We start from the raw sequence: 22,975 nt of genomic DNA, 5'->3' as shown, positions 1-22,975 counted from the left end.
GCATAGAAAATAGTTCGGGGGAGTCGCTTATCTGTTTTTTTCGGGCCACTTATGTTCAAAAGTAAAAAAAGAAAAGATAAGGTATGTAGAAAATATAATGGACTTATATATATTTAAATAAGTCCATATTTGAGAACTAACCATCACCTAAATAAAAGCTAGACAGTCAGGGAGAATCTCCAATGTTATAAATGTTCCTTTCAGGAGTATGTTTGTCATGGCATGGTGCCCCCTGTGGTGTTTGAGTCACTCAGACAGCATCATCCATGGCAGAATGTGTAGGATACTGAGTATTCTTTTTCATAGTGTACTGACTACTACTGCAGTGTGACTGAGCCTGGTCTCTGTGTGAGAGGCTGAGCTGGGAGTCACAGGCCTGTGTCTATCTCTGACTGGGGACAGGAAACGGACAGGCTGCTCTTCCTGCGTGGTGCTGCTCAGTCCTAGCAGGAGGGAGACCTGGGAGTGAGCCTCTGCTCACTCCACCTAGCACTGTCTTCAGTACAGTCACTGTATGTTATGTAGTGTTCTCATCCAGGACTCACACCACCTAGCACTGTCTTCAGTACAGTCACTATATGTTATGTAGTGTTCTCATCCAGGACTCACACCACCTAGCACTGTCTTCAGTACAGTCACTGTATGTTATGTAGTGTTCTCATCCAGGACTCACACCACCTAGCACTGTCTTCAGTACAGTCACTGTATGTTATGTAGTGTTCTCATCCAGGACTCACTCCACCTAGCACTGTCTTCAGTACAGTCACTGTATGTTATGTAGTGTTCTCATCCAGGACTCACTCCACCTAGCACTGTCTTCAGTACAGTCACTGTATGTTATGTAGTGTTCTCATCCAGGACTCACTCCACCTAGCACTGTCTTCAGTACAGTCACTGTATGTTATGTAGTGTTCTCATCCAGGACTCACTCCACCTAGCACTGTCTTCAGTACAGTCACTGTATGTTATGTAGTGTTCTCATCCAGGACTCACTCCACCTAGCACTGTCTTCAGTACAGTCACTGTATGTTATGTAGTGTTCTCATCCAGGACTCACTCCACCTAGCACTGTCTTCAGTACAGTCACTATATGTTATGTAGTGTTCTCATCCAGGACTCACACCACCTAGCACTGTCTTCAGTACAGTCACTGTATGTTATGTAGTGTTCTCATCCAGGACTCACTCCACCTAGCACTGTCTTCAGTACAGTCACTGTATGTTATGTAGTGTTCTCATCCAGGACTCACTCCACCTAGCACTGTCTTCAGTACAGTCACTGTATGTTATGTAGTGTTCTCATCCAGGACTCACTCCACCTAGCACTGTCTTCAGTACAGTCACTGTATGTTATGTAGTGTTCTCATCCAGGACTCACTCCACCTAGCACTGTCTTCAGTACAGTCACTGTATGTTATGTAGTGTTCTCAACCAGGACTCACACCACCTAGCACTGTCTTCAGTACAGTCACTGTATGTTATGTAGTGTTCTCATCTGCCTGGTATAGAGGTCCTGGATGACAGGGAGCTCAGCCTCAGTGATGTACTGAGCTGTATGCATTACCCTCTGTAGAGCACTACCCTCTGTAGAGCCTTACCCTCTGTAGAGCATTACCCTCTGTAGAGCATTACCCTCTGTAGAGCATTACCCTCTGTAGAGCACTACCCTCTGTAGAGCACTACCCTCTGTAGAGCACTACCCTCTGTAGAGCCTTACCCTCTGTAGAGCGCTACCCCTCTGTAGAGCGCTACCCCTCTGTAGAGCCTTGCCCCCTCTGTAGAGCGCTACCCCTCTGTAGAGCGCTACCCCTCTGTAGAGCGCTACCCCTCTGTAGAGCGCTACCCCTCTGTAGAGCGCTGCCCCTCTGTAGAGCGCTGCCCCTCTGTAGAGCGCTGCCCCTCTGTAGAGCGCTGCCCCTCTGTAGAGCGCTGCCCCTCTTTAGAGCCTTGCGGTCGGATTGCCAAGCTGTTGCTATACCAGGCGGTGATCCAGCCAGTCAAGATGCTCTCTGTGGTGCAGCTGTAGAACCTGTTGAGGATCTGAGGACCTGTACCAAATCTTTTCAGCCTCTGTTGTCGTGCCTTCTTCACGACTGGGTTGGTATGTGTGGACCATGATAATTCCTTAGTGATGTGGACACAGAAGAAATTGAAGTTTTCGACCCGCTCCAATCCCGTCGATGAGAATGGGGGCGTGCTCGGCCCTCCATTTCCTTTGTCTTGCTGACGTAGAGGGTGAGGTTGTCACTTACCTCCTCCCTATAGGCTGTCTCATCGGTGAGCTGGCCTACCACCGTCGTGTCGTCAGCAAACTTAATAGTGTTGGAGTCGTGGGTGAGCAGGTAGTACAGGAGGGGTCTCAGTACGCACCACTGAGAGCCCCGTGTGTAGAGGATCAGCGTATTACTCAACAGAGACGGTGCATTGTGTCATGGCAGAGAAAGAGAAGTAGGATTAGAGGGGAAACAACAACACTTGGAAATCAACTGAAAAAACATGGCTGGTTTAGTGAAATAGTCACACTGAGGTGTGTGTGTGTTTTAAGTGCCTATATTATCCAGAGCACCGCCGGGCAGACGGTATCGGCCCGTCACCGCCCGGGCAGACGGTATCGGCCCGTCACCGCCGGGCAGACGGTATCGGCCCGTCACCGCCCGGGCAGACGGTATCGGTATGTTATGGTAATCATCCAGGAACACTGTTTGCGTTCAGCAGTCAAGCCCAAGCTGTGACAAAACAGCTAATTGACTTCCTCTTCTTCACCCACACCACTGATGTAGATTTTACTGTGGGTTTAGGAACACAACGCTGTCAGTTACATGCATGTGGCTTTAGGGTGCTGATCAATTTATGGCATTTTGGAACCATTTCAGTGGCATTGTTTGGTGCTCTGTCAAATGCTGCTTCAGCTATGTAGGGGGAAACGGATGCTGGGCATGGGGAAACGGATGCTGGGCAGGGGGAAACGGATGCTGGGCAGGGGGAAACGGATGCTGTGTAGATGCTGTGCAGGGGGAAACTGATGCTGTGTAGATGCTGTGCAGGGGGAAACAGATGCTGTGTAGATGCTGTGCAGGGGGAAACTGATGCTGTGTAGATGCTGTGCAGGGGGAAACTGTATTCTCAATGTCATGTCTCCTCAGGAATGAATTATGTTTGAACAAAACTGTACTCCTTGAGCAAATATTTAGTACTTGCTTGCTTTGTGTGCATACAAAATGAATGAATCATATTTGTAAACTTCCTGCAGGCTTTTCCAGTTGACTATCGGTCTCTCTGTGTTTATAGTTGGTGTTTTAGGTGCAGGCAGATTGACCTAGATAACTAGACTATGCACTGTGACACTGGAGGTTTGTTTGTATGCACAGCAAGCTTAGTCTCTGTAATACGTAGTCTGAGCGTCAGGTTGTCCTAGATTAGGTCATCAGCGGCCTGTTAGTGAGCAGCTAGTAGCCTCTCTAGACTGTAGAGATACTGAGCCGTAGTGTAGTACTGGGAGCTGCTGGAAATCCAGAGCATTCTAGCTACTGCTGAGCTCACCCAGTCTATTAGTCATATTAAACCCTCTCTCTCTCCCATTCTGTTTGTCTCTGTCTTCCAGTATTTCTACTGTTTGTTTCATAACATTTAGTGGATTATGTTTTAGGGGCTGGTTGTATGGCCTCTCCAGCTGTGAGGCACATGCTCTCTGTGTGTACTGGCAGGGTGTTTTCAGCCATTGAAATCCTTGGGCGGGCTGCCTAAAGTCCAAAAATCTGTTTTTGAGATGGAAAAACTCTTTCAGTGTGAATTTACAACGGAAACCCGTTACAAAGTATTAAGAAATTATAATGGACCCTTAATATTTTTATTATATAATCTTTGAGAACTGACCGCCAAAATAAAAGCTAGACATTCAGGGAGAATAGAAAATTCAAAAAACGATGAATTTAGCAGTATTGATTTTATGTTTGAGCAAAACAAACAAAGCATTTGCCCTGGCAGAAGGTGTAGAATTGCAGGAAATTGGCTTAAAAATGTTTTTAAAAACCATAAACAAATCTACATCGTCAAGATAGGGGCCGTTTTGATAAACCCTGACGGTGTACTCTGTGTGTTTAGACACATCTGACCTCTGTCTCACACAGGGATCATGGTTTGAATAACTGTCTGGCCTGCTGTCCTACTTGTAAAATGGTAGAGTGGAGAGAGGGGGGGAAGAGCTCTCTGGATTAACAGCATCACAGTATAATACACTGTTTTCTCCTGCTCCCCCTCTCCTTCTCTACCCCACATACTCTCTCCCTCGCTCACTCTGTTTTCTCCTGCTCCCCCCTCTCCTTCTCTACCCCACATACTCTCTCCCTCGCTCACTCTGTTTTCTCCTGCTCCCCCTCTCCTTCTCTACCCCACATACTCTCTCCCTCGCTCACTCTGTTTTCTCCTGCTCCTCTCTCCTTCTCTACCCCACATACTCTCTCCCTCGCTCACTCTGTTTTCTCCTGCTCCCCTCTCCTTCTCTACCCCACATACTCTCTCCCTCGCTCACTCTGTTTTCTCCTGCTCCCCCTCTCTCCTTCTCTACCCCACATACTCTCTCCCTCGCTCACTCTGTTTTCTCCTGCTCCCCCTCTCCTTCTCTACCCCACATACTCTCTCCCTCGCTCACTCTGTTTTCTCCTGCTCCCCCTCTCCTTCTCTACCCCACATACTCTCTCCCTCGCTCACTCTGTTTTCTCCTGCTCCCTCTCTCCTTCTCTACCCCACATACTCTCTCCCTCGCTCACTCTGTTTTCTCCTGCTCCCCCTCTCCTTCTCTACCCCACATACTCTCTCCCTCGCTCACTCTGTTTTCTCCTGCTCCCCCTCTCCTTCTCTACCCCACATACTCTCTCCCTCGCTCACTCTGTTTTCTCCTGCTCCCCTCTCCTTCTCTACCCCACATACTCTCTCCCTCGCTCACTCTGTTTTCTCCTGCTCCCCCTCTCTCCTTCTCTACCCCACATACTCTCTCCCTCGCTCACTCTGTTTTCTCCTGCTCCCCCTCTCTCCTTCTCTACCCCACATACTCTCTCCCTCGCTCACTCTGTTTTCTCCTGCTCCCCCTCTCTCCTTCTCTACCCCACATACTCTCTCCCTCGCTCACTCTGTTTTCTCCTGCTCCCCCTCTCTCCTTCTCTACCCCACATACTCTCTCCCTCGCTCACTCTGTTTTCTCCTGCTCCCCCTCTCTCCTTCTCTACCCCACATACTCTCTCCCTCGCTCACTCTGTTTTCTCCTGCTCCCCCCTCTCCTTCTCTACCCCACGCTCTTGCTCGCTCTTGCTCGCTCTTGCTCGCTCTTGCTCGCTCTCGCTCTCTTGCTCTCGCTCTCTTGCTCTCGCTCGCTCTCTCTTGCTCTCTCTGTGTGTCCTGTCATATGTTGGTGAGTGTGCTCCAGAGGCGTGTGTGTTGGGGCTATAGTGAAGCAGCAGCTCCTCTGAACCAGGCCATGTCACTGAAGCAGGCTCCCCTGTTCTGACAGCAATGTGCTCCCAGCTACACCATCCTGCCATAAACGCACACACATCACACGTGAGCAACACGCATACCAAAATAAACACAGGCTCGGACTAGTCGCTACCATGTATACAAATCTACTGGTAACTGCCAAAATAAAGGAAACACTTGAGTAAATGAGGGATGCAAAGTATATTGAAAGCATGTGCTTCCATACAGGTGTGGAATTAACATCCCATGGTGCTTAGGGTCATGTTTAAATATGCTGTCCAGGCCCAGTCACCTGTTATTTTGACTACCGTGGCTAGAAGAAGAGATCTCTGGGAGCTTCAGTGACGAACGCCGCTCAACTTGCTGACGTTTCGCCATATGCCGCTGACGTTTCGCCATATGCCACTGCCGTCTGTCACCAGATCTGACGTTTCGCCATATGCCACTGCCGTCTGTCACCAGATCTGACGTTTCGCCATATGCCACTGCCGTCTGTCACCAGATCTGACGTTTCGCCATATGCCACTGCCGTCTGTCACCAGATCTGACGTTTCGCCATATGCCACTGCCGTCTGTCACCAGATCTGACGTTTCGCCATATGCCAGTCACCACATCTCAACCCAATTCATCACTTACGGAAGATTCTGAAGCAGTGGCTGAGACACCGTTTTCCATCAACAAAACAGCCAATGATGGAATGTTTGGTTCCAGACACTTGTAGAATCTATGCCAAGGCACAGTGAAGCTGTTCTGGCGGCTTGTGGTGGCACAATGCCCTATTGACATACAATGTTGGTTTCCTTTATTTTGGCAGTTACCTGTATATCTACATATCATCACACCGTTGTTGTACCATTATGTCATAGAGGAGTGGGAGACAGGGGGCTTTGAAATGTGTTTGGGCGTGGCAGGGTGGTTGTTGTACTATTATTATGTCATAGAGGAGTGGGAGACAGGGGGCTTTGAAATGTGTTGGGGCGTGGCAGGGTGGTTGTTGTATTATTATGTCATAGAGGAGTGGGAGACGGGGCTTTGAAATGTGTTTGGGCGTGGCAGGGTGGTTGTTGTACTATTATTATGTCATAGAGGAGTGGGAGACAGGGGGCTTTGAAATGTGTTTGGGCGTGGCAGGGTGGTTGTTGTACTATTATTATGTCATAGAGGAGTGGGAGACAGGGGGCTTTGAAATGTGTTTGGGCGTGGCAGGGTGGTTGTTGTACTATTATTATGTCATAGAGGAGTGGGAGACAGGGGGCTTTGAAATGTGTTTGGGCGTGGCAGGGTGGTTGTTGTACTATTATTATGTCATAGAGGAGTGGGAGACAGGGGGCTTTGAAATGTGTTTGGGCGTGGCAGGGTGGTTGTTGTACTATTATTATGTCATAGAGGAGTGGGAGACGGGGCTTTGAAATGTGTTTGGGCGTGGCAGGGTGGTTGTACTATTATTATGTCATAGAGGAGTGGGAGACAGGGGGCTTTGAAATGTGTTTGGGCGTGGCAGGGTGGTTGTTGTACTATTATTATGTCATAGAGGAGTGGGAGACAGGGGGCTTTGAAATGTGTTTGGGCGTGGCAGGGTGGTTGTTGTACTATTATTATGTCATAGAGGAGTGGGAGACGGGGGCTTTGAAATGTGTTTGGGCGTGGCAGGGTGGTTGTTGTACTATTATTATGTCATAGAGGAGTGGGAGACAGGGGGCTTTGAAATGTGTTTGGGCGTGGCAGGGTGGTGGTTGTACTATTATTATGTCATAGAGGAGTGGGAGACAGGGGGCTTTGAAATGTGTTTGGGCGTGGCAGGGTGGTTGTTGTACTATTATTATGTCATAGAGGAGTGGGAGACAGGGGGCTTTGAAATGTGTTTGGGCGTGGCAGGGTGGTTGTTGTACTATTATTATGTCATAGAGGAGTGGGAGACAGGGGGCTTTGAAATGTGTTTGGGCGTGGCAGGGTGGTTGTACTATTATTATGTCATAGAGGAGTGGGAGACAGGGGGCTTTGAAATGTGTTTGGGCGTGGCAGGGTGGTTGTTGTACTATTATTATGTCATAGAGGAGTGGGAGACAGGGGGCTTTGAAATGTGTTTGGGCGTGGCAGGGTGGTTGTACTATTATTATGTCATAGAGGAGTGGGAGACAGGGGGCTTTGAAATGTGTTTGGGCGTGGCAGGGTGGTTGTTGTACTATTATTATGTCATAGAGGAGTGGGAGACAGGGGGCTTTGAAATGTGTTTGGGCGTGGCAGGGTGGTTGTACTATTATTATGTCATAGAGGAGTGGGAGACAGGGGGCTTTGAAATGTGTTTGGGCGTGGCAGGGTGGTGGTTGTACTATTATTATGTCATAGAGGAGTGGGAGACAGGGGGCTTTGAAATGTGTTTGGGCGTGGCAGGGTGGTTGTACTATTATTATGTCATAGAGGAGTGGGAGACAGGGGGCTTTGAAATGTGTTTGGGCGTGGCAGGGTGGTTGTTGTACTATTATTATGTCATAGAGGAGTGGGAGACAGGGGGCTTTGAAATGTGTTTGGGCGTGGCAGGGTGGTTGTTGTACTATTATTATGTCATAGAGGAGTGGGAGACAGGGGGCTTTGAAATGTGTTGGGGCGTGGCAGGGTGGTTGTTGTACTATTATTATGTCATAGAGGAGTGGGAGACAGGGGGCTTTGAAATGTGTTTGGGCGTGGCAGGGTGGTTGTTGTACTATTATTATGTCATAGAGGAGTGGGAGACGGGGGGCTTTGAAATGTGTTTGGGCGTGGCAGGGTGGTTGTTGTACTATTATTATGTCATAGAGGAGTGGGAGACAGGGGGCTTTGAAATGTGTTTGGGCGTGGCAGGGTGGTTGTTGTACTATTATTATGTCATAGAGGAGTGGGAGACAGGGGGCTTTGAAATGTGTTTGGGGCGTGGCAGGGTGGTTGTTGTACTATTATTATGTCATAGAGGAGTGGGAGACAGGGGGCTTTGAAATGTGTTTGGGCGTGGCAGGGTGGTTGTTGTACTATTATTATGTCATAGAGGAGTGGGAGACAGGGGGCTTTGAAATGTGTTTGGGCGTGGCAGGGTGGTTGTTGTACTATTATTATGTCATAGAGGAGTGGGAGACAGGGGGCTTTGAAATGTGTTTGGGCGTGGCAGGGTGGTTGTTGTACTATTATTATGTCATAGAGGAGTGGGAGACGGGGGGCTTTGAAATGTGTTTGGGCGTGGCAGGGTGGTTGTTGTACTATTATTATGTCATAGAGGAGTGGGAGACGGGGGGCTTTGAAATGTGTTTGGGCGTGGCAGGGTGGTTGTTGTACTATTATTATGTCATAGAGGAGTGGGAGACAGGGGGCTTTGAAATGTGTTTGGGCGTGGCAGGGTGGTTGTTGTACTATTATTATGTCATAGAGGAGTGGGAGACAGGGGGCTTTGAAATGTGTTTGGGCGTGGCAGGGTGGTTGTTGTACTATTATTATGTCATAGAGGAGTGGGAGACAGGGGGCTTTGAAATGTGTTTGGGCGTGGCAGGGTGGTTGTTGTACTATTATTATGTCATAGAGGAGTGGGAGACAGGGGGCTTTGAAATGTGTTGGGGCGTGGCAGGGTGGTTGTACTATTATTATGTCATAGAGGAGTGGGAGACGGGGGCTTTGAAATGTGTTTGGGCGTGGCAGGGTGGTTGTGACGGATCAGACAACCAACCGCAGGCCTTTAGCTGTCTGTCTACTGTGAAGGGCAGTCTGGCTGGATCTTATGGCTGGGTGGTTTTGTTGATGTGTGTAGTGGAGAGTCAGTCCACACACAACCAGCACATTTTAACTTAAAAAATATATATATTCAAATGTGACTCAATATTGAGGTTCTGAATAGGGCTGAATTGCCAGTGACCTCACTATACTATATAATCGCGATACTGAGGTGCCGATATACTCAAATAATTGTATTTGTCACATACACATGGTTAGCAGATGTTAATGGCTACATGCACATGGTTAGCAGATGTTAATGGGTACATGCACATGGTTAGCAGATGTTAATGGCTACATGCACATGGTTAGCAGATGTTAATGGCTACATACACATGGTTAGCAGATGTTAATGGCTACATACACATGGTTAGCAGATGTTAATGGCTACATACACATGGTTAGCAGATGTTAATGGCTACATACATACACATGGTTAGCAGATGTTAATGGCTACATACACACACATGGTTAGCAGATGTTAATGGCTACATGCATACACATGGTTAGCAGATGTTAATGGCTACATACATACACATGGTTAGCAGATGTTAATGGCTACATGCATACACATGGTTAGCAGATGTTAATGGCTACATGCATACACATGGTTAGCAGATGTGAATGGCTACATGCATACACATGGTTAGCAGATGTGAATGGCTACATGCATACACATGGTTAGCAGATGTGAATGGCTACATGCATACACATGGTTAGCAGATGTGAATGGCTACATGCATACACATGGTTAGCAGATGTGAATGGCTACATGCATACACATGGTTAGCAGATGTGAATGGCTACATGCATGCACATGGTTAGCAGATGTGAATGGCTACATGCATGCACATGGTTAGCAGATGTGAATGGCTACATGCATACACATGGTTAGCAGATGTGAATGGCTACATGCATGCACATGGTTAGCAGATGTGAATGGCTACATGCATGCACATGGTTAGCAGATGTGAATGGCTACATGCATGCACATGGTTAGCAGATGTGAATGGCTACATACACGCACATGGTTAGCAGATGTGAATGGCTACATACATGCACATGGTTAGCAGATGTTAATGGCTACATACATGCACATGGTTAGCAGATGTTAATGGCTACATGCACGCACATGGTTAGCAGATGTTAATGGCTACATACATGCACATGGTTAGCAGATGTTAATGGCTACATACACACACATGGTTAGCAGATGTTAATGGCTACATACACATGGTTAGCAGATGTTAATGGCTACATACATGCACATGGTTAGCAGATGTTAATGGCTACATACACATGGTTAGCAGATGTTAATGGCTACATGCACGCACATGGTTAGCAGATGTTAATGCGAGTGTAGCGAACTCATTGTGCAGTAATATTTAACAGTTCTCCAACATCTACCTAATACACACATCTAAAAGGGGTGAATGAGAATATGTACATATATGAATGAGCGATGGCTGAGCGGCATAGGCAAAGTGCAACAGATGGTAGAAAATACACTATATACATATGATATGAGTAATGTAAGATATGTAAACATTAAAGTGACATTATTTAAAGTGTATGCATTGGGACATTCACGATTCTGTATGTATTGCGGTTTAATGTTCCAAACATATTGCTCACAATATGTCTGCTGTAGAGAGATGAGTCAATGAGTCATCAGTCATGGAAATAAGTGCTGAAAACATGTTGACTCACTATTTAAAAAGGAGAACAAGCTATTTTTTACAAATCGATACTTTGAGTCTATATAATGTCGTCCATATCACAATATGCAACTATCGATATAAAAACATTTTTTTACAATCACAAGTTGTGGTGTGTGGACTTTCCAAAATGCATCAATACTTCCTTCCTTCTGTAAATGGGTTATGTGTTATTATTAGTTTGCTAAATGACAGCCGGTAACATCTTCACTCTAATACAGTGTTTTATTATTTTGTTCTTTTTCCAGTCATAACCTTGATGTAATTTCTGAAAAGCAGCTACTAATTATTTAAATATAAAATATTAAGGTATTTTTTTTTATTTTATTTAACCTTTTATTTAACTAGGAAAGTCAGTTAAGAACAAATTCTTATCTACAATGAGGCCTACACCGGCCGAACCCAGACCACGCTGGGCCAACTGTGCGCCGGTCTATGGGACTCCCAATCAAATCGAACCTAAAGAAATAAATATAAGTAACAAATAATTAAAGAAAAGCAGTAAAATAGTGGGGTTATATACAGGGTGTTATGGTACAGAGTCAATGTGCAGGGCACCGGTTAGTCAAGGTAATATGTACATGTAGGTAGAGTTATTAAAGTGACTATGCATAGATAATATCAGAGTAGCAGCAGTGTAAAAGAGGGGGGGAGGGGCAATGCAAATAGTCTGGGTAGCCTTTTGATTATATGTTCAGGAGTGTTCAGGCTTGGGGGTAGAGCTGTTTAGTCCTGTACATAGACTGAAGACAGCAGAGCATGGAGATCACATGTCAGGCTGTTATTTTGTCTGCTCTTAAAGAGCTGCTTCCCACAGGTAGCAGCAGGCAGGTAACAACGGGTCATTTGGCAGGTGATCTGAAAATATTACACAGTTCTCTGGTTCTGATGAGATGCCAAACGGCCCCACCTACAGTAGCTCTGCCTCCTGAATTGTGCTGTGTCCCAAATGGCACAATCTGGCCCTATGGGCCATGGTCAAAAGTAGTGCACTAAACAGGGATTATGGTGCCATTTGGGATGTATACTGCTACTGCTCTCCCCCGTTCGACACCCTGGACCGCTACGGCGCTCCCCGTTCGACGCCCCTGGACCGCTACGGCGCTCCCCGTTCGACGCCCCTGGACCGCTACGGCGCTCCCCCGTTCGACGCCCCTGGACCGCTACGGCGCTCCCCGTTCGACGCCCCTGGACCGCTACGGCGCGCCCCGTTCGCACACCCCTGGACCGCTACGGCGCTCCCCGTTCGACACCCTGGACCGCTACGGCGCTCCCCGTTCGACACCCTGGACCGCTACGGCGCTCCCCGTTCGACACCCTGGACCGCTACGGCGCTCCCCCGTTCCACACCCTGGACTGCCAAACCAAAATAATACACACTGAACTGATCACTCCACTGAATCCAGTTTATTACAGTTTTCTAACAGCAGTTTTCTAACAGCAGTTTTCTAACAGCAGTTTTCTAACAGCAGTGTCCAAGCTCTCTGGTTACTGTAATGAATAATTCCTCAGAGTTGTCCTCTGTCTAATTGTAAGCCCAATTGTTTTGCTCCTTTTGAGTGGTAATATAATCATGCCACATGTCAGTAGTCAGAGGAGTTGGCTGAAGCACCTAGGCCTATAGCTGGGACCATGGTAATAATACAGGGCTAATGAAGCTCTTCATGGATTGATGGCAGTAGTTGTTCCTCTGGGTTTAGAGCTACAGTAACACCTCAACCAGAGCCTCCTCTCTTCCTCCTCTCCTCTCCTCTGCTCATTCATTCTCTAGATTCCAGACGTGCTCTGGGTAGTAGTGGATCTCTCTCTCTAGATTCCAGGCGTGCTCTGGGTAGTAGTGGATCTCTCTCTCTAGATTCCAGGCGTGCTCTGGGTAGTAGTGGATCTCTCTCTAGATTCCAGGCGTGCTCTGGGTAGTAGTGGATCTCTCTCTCTAGATTCCAGGCGTGCTCTGGGTAGTAGTGGATCTCTCTCTAGATTCCAGGCGTGCTCTGGGTAGTAGTGGATCTCTCTCTAGATTCCAGGCGTGCTCTGGGTAGTAGTGGATCTCTCTCTAGATTCCAGGCGTGCTCTGGGTAGTAGTGGATCTCTCTCTAGATTCCAGGCGTGCTCTGGGTAGTAGTGGATCTCTCTCTAGATTCCAGGCGTGCTCTGGGTAGTAGTGGATCTCTCTCTAGATTCCAGGCGTGCTCTGGGTAGTAGTGGATCTCTCTCTAGATTCCAGGCGTGCTCTGGGTAGTAGTGGATCTCTCTCTAGATTCCAGGCGTGCTCTGGGTAGTAGTGGATCTCTCTCTAGATTCCAGGCGTGCTCTGGGTAGTAGTGGATCTCTCTCTCTAGATTCCAGGCGTGCTCTGGGTAGTAGTGGATCTCTCTCTCTAGATTCCAGGCGTGCTCTGGGTAGTAGTGGATCTCTCTCTGTAGATTCCAGGCGTGCTCTGGGTAGTAGTGGACTCTCTCTCTCTAGATTCCAGGCGTGCTCTGGGTAGTAGTGGATCTCTCTCTCTCTAGATTCCAGGCGTGCTCTGGGTAGTAGTGGATCTCTCTCTCTCTAGATTCCAGGCGTGCTCTGGGTAGTAGTGGATTCTCTCTCTCTAGATTCCAGGCGTGCTCTGGGTAGTAGTGGATCTCTCTCTCTCTAGATTCCAGGCGTGCTCTGGGTAGTAGTGGATCTCTCTCTCTAGATTCCAGGCGTGCTCTGGGTAGTAGTGGATCTCTCTCTCTCTAGATTCCAGGCGTGCTCTGGGTAGTAGTGGATCTCTCTCTCTCTAGATTCCAGGCGTGCTCTGGGTAGTAGTGGATCTCTCTCTCTCTAGATTCCAGGCGTGCTCTGGGTAGTAGTGGATCTCTCTCTCTAGATTCCAGGCGTGCTCTGGGTAGTAGTGGATCTCTCTCTCTAGATTCCAGGCGTGCTCTGGGTAGTAGTGGATCTCTCTCTCTAGATTCCAGGCGTGCTCTGGGTAGTAGTGGATCTCTCTCTCTAGATTCCAGGCGTGCTCTGGGTAGTAGTGGATCTCTCTCTCTCTAGATTCCAGGCGTGCTCTGGGTAGTAGTGGATCTCTCTCTAGATTCCAGGCGTGCTCTGGGTAGTAGTGGATCTCTCTCTAGATTCCAGGCGTGCTCTGGGTAGTAGTGGATCTCTCTCTAGATTCCAGGCGTGCTCTGGGTAGTAGTGGATCTCTCTCTAGATTCCAGGCGTGCTCTGGGTAGTAGTGGATCTGCATGCAGGTCTTCACAGCTCTTTTATTAACACTGTTTTTCCCCTTCTCTCTCTCTCTAGACAAGCAGAAACCCAAAATAAACTCAGAGGAGCTCCAGATTAAAAAGGTGAAGAAGAAAAAGAAGAAGAAACACAAAGAGAGTGAGAGAGAGAAGGAGAAGTGGAAACGGACCAAGATGTACAGCAGGTCCAGCCAGACCGTGTGTGCTGGTCTCCTCTCTGAGCTCCACGCAGGCCTGGCCTCCAAACAACACCACCACCACCAACACCACGGCCACACAGAGTTCAAACCCCCGCTCCCCGTCCACCACCACCACACCTCCACCACCTCATCCATCAAACAGGAGAACTGCTACAGCCCCTCTCCAACTCTGTCCCTCTCCAAGCCCCTATGGAGCAGCAGCAATAGCAGTAGCAGTAGCATTAGCAGTTGGGACCCAGCTTCCCCCATGACCTCCCCTCTCCAGATCCCCCAGCCACGGTGCCCCCAGCCTGGCTTTGAGAACCTGGAGTTCGCCCGCTTCATCCACGTAGAGGAACAACCCAACGGTGGAGCCCTGGTGGCACACGCCTACTGCAGCGAGCTCTCGGCCCTGTCTCCAGCAGAGATGCAGCAGTTCGCCCAGGAGTTTGTTACCCTAGCCTTCAGTGAGGACGCGTCATCCCAGGCAGCTCATTACGTCATGGGCATCATCCACGGGCGGCCTCCTACCTGCCAGACTTCCTGGACTACTTCTCCTGGAAGTTCCCCTCGTCGCCGGTCAAGATGGAGATCCTGGGGAAGAAGGATATAGAGACCACCACTATGCTCAACTTCCACAATCAGGTGTGGATGCTGTTTGGTTGGTTTGTTTTAGTGCTGGCTGCTGTATTTCTTACAGTATTTGATGCTCTATGTGTTACTATATTGTAATTATATTGTAATTGAACCATACCACCCTTCATCCCACTGCTGGCTTGCCACTGAAGCTAAGCAGGGTCGGTCCTGGTCGGTCTGTGGATGGGAGACCAGATGCTGGAAGTGGTGTTGGAGGGCCAGTAGGAGGAACTCTCTCCTCTGGTCTAAAGAATAAAAATATCCCAATTCCCCAGGGCAGTGACAATCACAGGGTGCCGTCTTTCAGATGGGACGTTAAACAGGTGTCCTGACTCTCTGTGGTCTCTATAGATCCAATGGTACTTATCATAAGAGTAGGGGTGTTAACCCTGGTGTCCTGACTCTCTGTGGTCTCTATAGATCCCATGGTACTTATCATAAGAGTAGGGGTGTTAACCCTGGTGTCCTGGCTCTCTGTGGTCTCTATAGATCCATGGTACTTATCATAAGAGTAGGGGTGTTAACCCTGGTGTCCTGACTCTCTGTGGTCTCTATAGATCCCATGGTACTTATCATAAGAGTAGGGGTGTTAACCCTGGTGTCCTGGCTCTCTGTGGTCTCTATAGATCCCATGGTACTTATCATAAGAGTAGGGGTGTTAACCCTGGTGTCCTGGCTCTCTGTGGTCACTATAGATCCCATGGCACTTATCATAAGAGTAGGGGTGTTAACCCTGGTGTCCTGACTCTCTGTGGTCTCTATAGATCCCATGGTACTTATCATAAGAGTAGGGGTGTTAACCCTGGTGTCCTGACTCTCTGTGGTCTCTATAGATCCCATGGTACTTATCATAAGAGTAGGGGTGTTAACCCTGGTGTCCTGGCTCTCTGTGGTCTCTATAGATCCCATGGTACTTATCATAAGAGTAGGGGTGTTAACCCTGGTGTCCTGGCTCTCTGTGGTCTCTATAGATCCCATGGTACTTATCATAAGAGTAGGGGTGTTAACCCTGGTGTCCTGGCTCTCTGTGGTCTCTATAGATCCATGGTACTTATCATAAGAGTAGGGATGTTAACCCTGGTGTCCTGGCTCTCTGTGGTCTCTATAGATCCCATGGTACTTATCATAAGAGTAGGGGTGTTAACCCTGGTGTCCTGGCTCTCTGTGGTCTCTATAGATCCCATGGTACTACCTTCATACCATCATGGCCACCTAATCATCCCCAGTTTCCAATTGGCTCATTCTTCCCCCCTGTAACTATTCCCCAGGTTGTTGATGTAAAGGAGAAAATAAAGCCTGGATGAATGTGTGTTCATCAGTAATCACACACTACTTGGTTGAAGAAAAACAGTACAAAGCTTATGTGGAATTCTATCTAGAGATTGATATAGCTGAATGAATACAAGCAACAATCCTAAACCATTGAATACAGTACCAGTCATAAGTTTGGACATAACCTACTCATTCCAAGATCTTTATTTTATTTTTATTATTTTATACATTGTAGAACAATAGTGGAGACATCAAATCTATGAAATAACACATATGTAATCATATAGTAACCAAAAAGTGTTAAACAAATCAAAATATATTTGAGATCCTTCAAAGTAGCCACCCTTTGCCTTGATGACAGCTTTGCACACTCTTGGCAAGAAAGCCCTTGAATGAGTAGGTGTGTCCAAACATTTGACTGGTGCTGTATATCTGGAGTAGACTGTATCATCATAACACAGCCTTGGTTTTACACAACTACAGGCTAAAGAAATAATAGGGATCGTGTGAAATGAAATGAAATCCACTTGTGAATATTTTAGGGATATCTCTTACTATTGAGCAGGCTGTAAGCTCAAGCCTCTAGTCCTGTTTGAAGGGTTTTGTTCTGTTTGAATGATTTTGAAGTGCTGTGGTACACAGAGCTCCTTCCAAAGCCCAGGCTGTGCTGTTATCAGGGATATCCTCTCCCTGAGCGCGGCTGGCAACCATCAGATCATTTTTCACCCTGCTTCTACTCAAATCCAATATGGAGCCCTTGAATAGAGGCTTTCGAGGGCTTTGTCCCAATTGGCACCCCATTCCCTATTTATTGCACTACTTTTGACCAGAGCTCTAATATAGGGAATAGGGTGCCATTTGGGATGCTGCCAAGGTAAAATTAGTTCTAATCAAATGCTAGTCTTTTCCCAGGCCTCTGTCTTTCTCTCGGAATGTTCTTTAACACGGAATAAAGGGCTGATTCTAGAACTTGGAAATATCGCTACGTTCTCTTGACATTTAGAACCCTATGATGTAATACACTAATTGTAATTTAATCTAAAGCTTGGCAGCAGAGGGGGAACACTGAACACTGAACACTGGGTCTAGTTGTATATTGAGATCATCCTCCCTTCAGCTTCGTTAAGGAACAGAGCTTGGCTGGTATTTTGGAAGTTATGACAACCATTCCCCAGCCACCCTAGTGTCCATGAGTTGGTTAGGACAACCGTCCCCCAGCCACCCTAGTGTCCATGAGTTGGTTAGGACAACCGTCCCCCAGCCGCCCTAGTGTCCATGAGTTGGTTAGGACAACCGTCCCCCAGCCGCCCTAGTGTCCATGAGTTGGTTAGGACAACCGTCCCCCAGCCGCCCTAGTGTCCATGAGTTGGTTAGGACAACCGTCCCCCAGCCGCCCTAGTGTCCATGAGTTGGTTAGGACAACCGTCCCCCAGCCGCCCTAGTGTCCATGAGTTGGTTAGGACAACCGTCCCCCAGCCACCCTAGTGTCCATGAGTTGGTTAGGACAACCGTCCCCCAGCCACCCTAGTGTCCATGAGTTGGTTAGGACAACCGTCCCCCAGCCACCCTAGTGTCCATGAGTTGGTTAGGACAACCGTCCCCCAGCCGCCCTAGTGTCCATGAGTTGGTTAGGACAACCGTCCCCCAGCCACCCTAGTGTCCATGAGTTGGTTAGGACAACCGTCCCCCAGCCGCCCTAGTGTCCATGAGTTGGTTAGGACAACCGTCCCCCAGCCGCCCTAGTGTCCATGAGTTGGTTAGGACAACCGTCCCCCAGCCGCCCTAGTGTCCATGAGTTGGTTAGGACAACCGTCCCCCAGCCACCACTGACAGACCCTGGTCTCCCCTCCCAGTCCTCATAATGATTGTTCTGCAGCATCTGATGTGCCAGAAATAATATGGCCTAATCGGTTAAAGAGAGCTTCACCGAGGACTTGGGCCCGTTTTTAAATTTTTTTATTTAACCTTTATTTAACTAGGCAAGTCAGTTAAGAACAAGTTTTTATTTTCAATGACGGTCTAGGAACAGTAGGTTAACTGCCTTGTTCAGGGGCAGAATGACAGATTTGTACCTTGTCAGCTTCGGTTACTAGTCCAACGCTCTAACCACTAGGCTACCTGCCGCGGTTGCATAAAACATCTTGAAGTTATTTTCCCCCTTAACTCTTACATCTAGATGTGCCGCTAGCGGAACGCCTCGCCAATATCCAATGATAGAGCGTGGCGCGAATTACAAACTCCTCAAAAATCCGAAAACTTCCATTTTTCAAACATATGACTATTTTACACCATTTTAAAGACAAGACTCTCCTTTATCTAACCACATTGTCCGATTTCAAAAAGGCTTTACAACGAAAGCAAAACATTAGATTATGTCAGGAGAGTACCCAGCCAGAAATAATCAGACACCCATTTTTCAAGCTAGCATATAATGTCACAAAAACCACAGCTAAATGCAGCACTAACCTTTGATCTTCATCAAATGACACTCCTAGGACATTATGTTATACAATTACATGCATGTTTTGTTCAATCAAGTTCATATTTATATAAAACAACTTTTTACATTAGCATGTGACGTTCAGAGCTAGCATACCCACCGAAAACTTCCGGTGAATTTACTAAATTACTCATGATAAACGTTCACAAAAAACATAACAATTATTTTAAGAATTATAGATACAGAACTCCTTTATGCAATCGCGGTGTCCGATTTTTAAAGCTGCTTTTCGGTGAAAGCACATTTTGCAATATTCTGAGTAGATAGCCCGGCCATCATGGCTAGCTATTTTGACACCCACCAAGTTTGGCACTCACCAAACTCAGATTTACTATAAGAAAAATTGGATTACCTTTGCTGTTCTTCGTCAGAATGCACTCCCAGGACTTCTACTTCAACACCCAATGTTGTTTTGTTTCCAAATAATCCATAGGTATATCCAAATAGTGGCGTTTTGTTCGTGCGTTCAAGACACTATCCGAAGGTTAAAGAAGTGTGACGCGCCCGGCGCGTTTCGTGACAAAAAAATTCAAAATATTCCATTACCGTACTTCGAAGCATGTCAAACGCTGTTTAAAATCAATTTTTATGCGATTTGTCTCGTAAAAAAGCGATAATATTCCGACCGGGAGTCGTTGTTTTCGTTCAAAGACTGAAAATGGAGTCGTCTCGTGCACGCGTGTGCGCCTGTCTCATTGTTCTCAGATCGACCACTTACCAAATGCGCTACTGTTTTTCAGCCATGGCCTGCAAAGTCATCATTCAACGTTCTGGCGCCTTCTGAGAGCCTATGGGAGCGTTAGAAAATGTCACGTTACAGCAGAGATCCTTTGTTTTGGATAGAGATGACAAAGAAGGCCAAGAAATGGTCAGAGAGGGCGCTTCCTGTTTGGAATCTTCTCAGGTTTTGGCCTGCCAAATGAGTTCTGTTATACTCACAGACACCATTCAAACAGTTTTAGAAACTTGAGGGTGTTTTCTATCCAAATCAAAATTATATGCATATTCTAGTTACTGGGCAGGAGTAGTAACCAGATTAAATCGGGTACGTTTTTTTATCCGGCCGTGCAAATACTGCCCCCTATCCCCAACAGGTTAATGAACGCAGCATATGTGGAGGTGAATGTTGCTTTCCCCTGCCCTGGTTTCAAAAGGAAAACATCCACCAGCTAGCTAGCTACTTAGCTAAACAATGGAAGGTGCACAATCCATGGCCACAAAGCTTGATGGTTAGCTAGCTAACTCCTCTGTAAGTTAGCTTGACATGTTAGAAAGTAATTGAAACAAGTTGAGAAAAAACGAACTAAAGGAAAATGTTGTCTTGTGAAAAAAATGTTATCTCCTGTCTTGGATATTAGAAGTTCTATTTGGGATCTTCCAAAATGAATGTGATCGGTCATCACCATGGTAACCGAGACTCGTTTCTGCCATACATGCCTTCAAACTGCCATAAAACCCTTAAATGATGCCCTTAACTAATGAAATGTTTGCGGCGCTATATGCAACAGCCTTAAATTCCCTTAGGTAAGGGGGAAATTATGGGGAACACTAAGATGTTTTATACAACCGGTTCCTGTCAAATTTACCCCGCAGTCAAGATTACACAGACATGCTACGCTAACTAACTACCTGCCTGCTGTCTCACACTCTCCATTCTCCAGCAGTCAGTCAGTCACTCTCTCACTCAGTCACACAGGCATCGTCATCAATAGAAACATGACCTCAGTAAAACAGCCTCGCCAGCAATATTCCTCTCGTCCTTCAAACAGATGCAGCGTGCGCCGTGCGCTGGATTATTCATTGTGTGGTGTGTGTGTGTGTGTGTGTCGGGCCATGTAATTGTACCTGCCTTACACACACTAATGATGTGAACCATCTCAGAGAAGGAAGAGATGTGATGAGGGCATTAGTAAGCCACGCATGGCCCTGTTGGAGCGTGTATGTGTATTTACGTGTGAGCGTGTTGGTCTGTAAGCATGTGTGTGTGTGTGTGCACGCCTGTCTCCACAGGGAACTGCGTGTCTGAAGTGCAGGGCTGCAGGCAGGCCAACTGAATCATTATCTATTCACCGTTATAAACTGGCTGGTTTGAGCCCTGAATACTGATTGGCTGAAAGCCATGGTATATCAGACAGTATACCACAGAACGAGTGAGGAGGAGGAAGGGGGAGCAGGAGGAAGGGTGGAGGATATCTTCTCTGTGAGGAACAGCTGTTTGCTTCCATTTCCACACGCAGGAGTGTCTCCACAAAGAGATTATCTTGTAGCCAGGGCTGCCACACACACACACACACACACACACACACACACACACACACACACACAGCCCTGATAACGGAGGGAACAGAACAAGGGAGGAGGTCAAATCAAATAAAGCGAGGGATGGGACTAAACGAGAGGCCAATGGAAGCATCGCTCTTTTTAAAGTAAAATCATAGAAAAGGGGCCAATGAAGAGCCTACATTTCTGGTGTGATATTTCACACGGTCTGAGGTAGCAGGTATACTATGCATACAGGATAATGTATGTACTGTGTGTGGTACTGGTAGCTCCCCACCCACACCAGAAACCTCCGTAGGTTCAGGTTCTGTCAGATCATTCCTGAAGGAAGGAAAGGAAACGAGGAGAGGAGGCCACTCTAGAATATTAATGAAGACCCTACATTTCTGGTGTATACTGTTTCACACATTGGTAGGCCCACAGTGTATATGTCAATGTTAGCAGTGTAATTTACAATACTGTGTGTGGTGGCTATCCAGGAGACAACCTGGGTAATGACTATAGGAACAGAAGGAAAAATGGTTTGTTATTCCCGTCGTCTTGCTGAAGTGCAGCTGGATGAGAAGGCAGAGAGGAAGACTGTTTAGTCTCTTGAGGATATACATGGATGAGAAGGCAGAGAGGAAGACTGTTTAGTCTCTTGAGGATATACATGGATGAGAAGGCAGAGAGGAAGACTGTTTAGTCTCTTGAGGATATACATGGATGAGAAGGCAGAGAGGAAGACTGTTTAGTCTCTTGAGGATATACATGGATGAGAAGGCAAAGGAAGACTGTAGTCTCTTGAGGATATACATGGATGAGAAGGCAGAGAGGAAGACTGTTTAGTCTCTTGAGGATATACATGGATGAGAAGGCAGAGAGGAAGACTGTTTAGTCTCTTGAGGATATACATGGATGAGAAGGCAGAGAGGAAGACTGTTTAGTCTCTTGAGGATATACATGGATGAGAAGGCAGAGAGGAAGACTGTTTAGTTTTGAGGATATACATGGATGAGAAGGCAGAGAGGAAGACTGTTTAGTCTCTTGAGGATATACACCCTTAGGTCATGAGGTAAATCACTGTGATTGGTCAGGCTCTGTTGTTTTTGTTGTTTTACCAGGTAAGTTGACTGAACACATTCTAATTTACAGCAACGACCTGGGGAAAAGTTACAGGGGAGAGGAGGGGGATGAATGAGCCAATTGTAAGCTGGGGAAGATTAGGTGGTCATGATGGTATGAAGGCCAGATTGTGAATTTAGCCAGGACACCAGGGTTAACACCCCTACTCTTATGATAAGTACCATGGATCTATAGAGACCACAGAGAGTCAGGACACCAGGGTTAACACCCCTACTCTTATGATAAGTACCATGGATCTATAGAGACCACAGAGAGTCAGGACACCAGGGTTAACACCCCTACTCTTATGATAAGTGCCATGGGAACTTTAGTGACCACAGAGAGTCAGGACACCTGTTTAACGTCCCATCCGAAAGACGGCACCCGACACAAGGCAATGTCTCCAATCATTGCCCTGGGGCATTGGGATAAAAAAAAATTTAGACCAGAGGAAAGGGTGCCTCCTACTGGCCCTCCAACACCGCTTCCAGCAGCATTTGGTCTCCCATCCAGGGTCTGACCAGGACCAACCCTTAGTAAACGTCTGGAAAAAATTGTGTTTGACCAGATACAATGCGATTTCACAGTAAACAAACATAATTTCAGCATGCTTATAAGGAAGGAGACTCAACAAGCACAGCATTTACACAAATGACAGAGAAATTGATAATAAAATGATTGTGGGGGCTGTCTTGTTAGACTTCAGTGCAGCTTTTGACATTATTGATCATAGTCTGCTGCTGGAAAAATGTTATGGCTTTACACCCCCTGCTATATTGTGGATAAAGAGTTACTTGTCTAACAGAACACAGAGGGTGTTCTTAAATGGAAGCCTTTTGGATATAATCCAGTTAGAATCAGGAA

At 46.9% G+C, this 22,975-nt stretch overlaps 1 protein-coding gene across 1 annotated transcript in view; it reads left to right on the top strand.

Annotated features, from left to right (window-relative positions):
• LOC106597385 (lysine-specific demethylase RSBN1L-like) overlaps positions 1–22,975 on the top strand; it is a 90,393-nt gene that overhangs the window by 10,588 nt on the left and 56,830 nt on the right. The window contains 2 exon segments of the mRNA XM_045722468.1: positions 14,199–14,837; positions 14,840–14,964. Coding sequence (XP_045578424.1) covers positions 14,199–14,837; positions 14,840–14,964 — 764 coding nt within the window.

This window comes from Salmo salar, chromosome ssa07, assembly GCF_905237065.1.
Source record: "Salmo salar chromosome ssa07, Ssal_v3.1, whole genome shotgun sequence".
Lineage (NCBI taxonomy): Eukaryota > Metazoa > Chordata > Actinopteri > Salmoniformes > Salmonidae > Salmo > Salmo salar.
The sequence above is the reverse complement of the archived record's forward strand: the minus strand, read 5'-3'. Positions and strand labels throughout refer to the sequence as shown.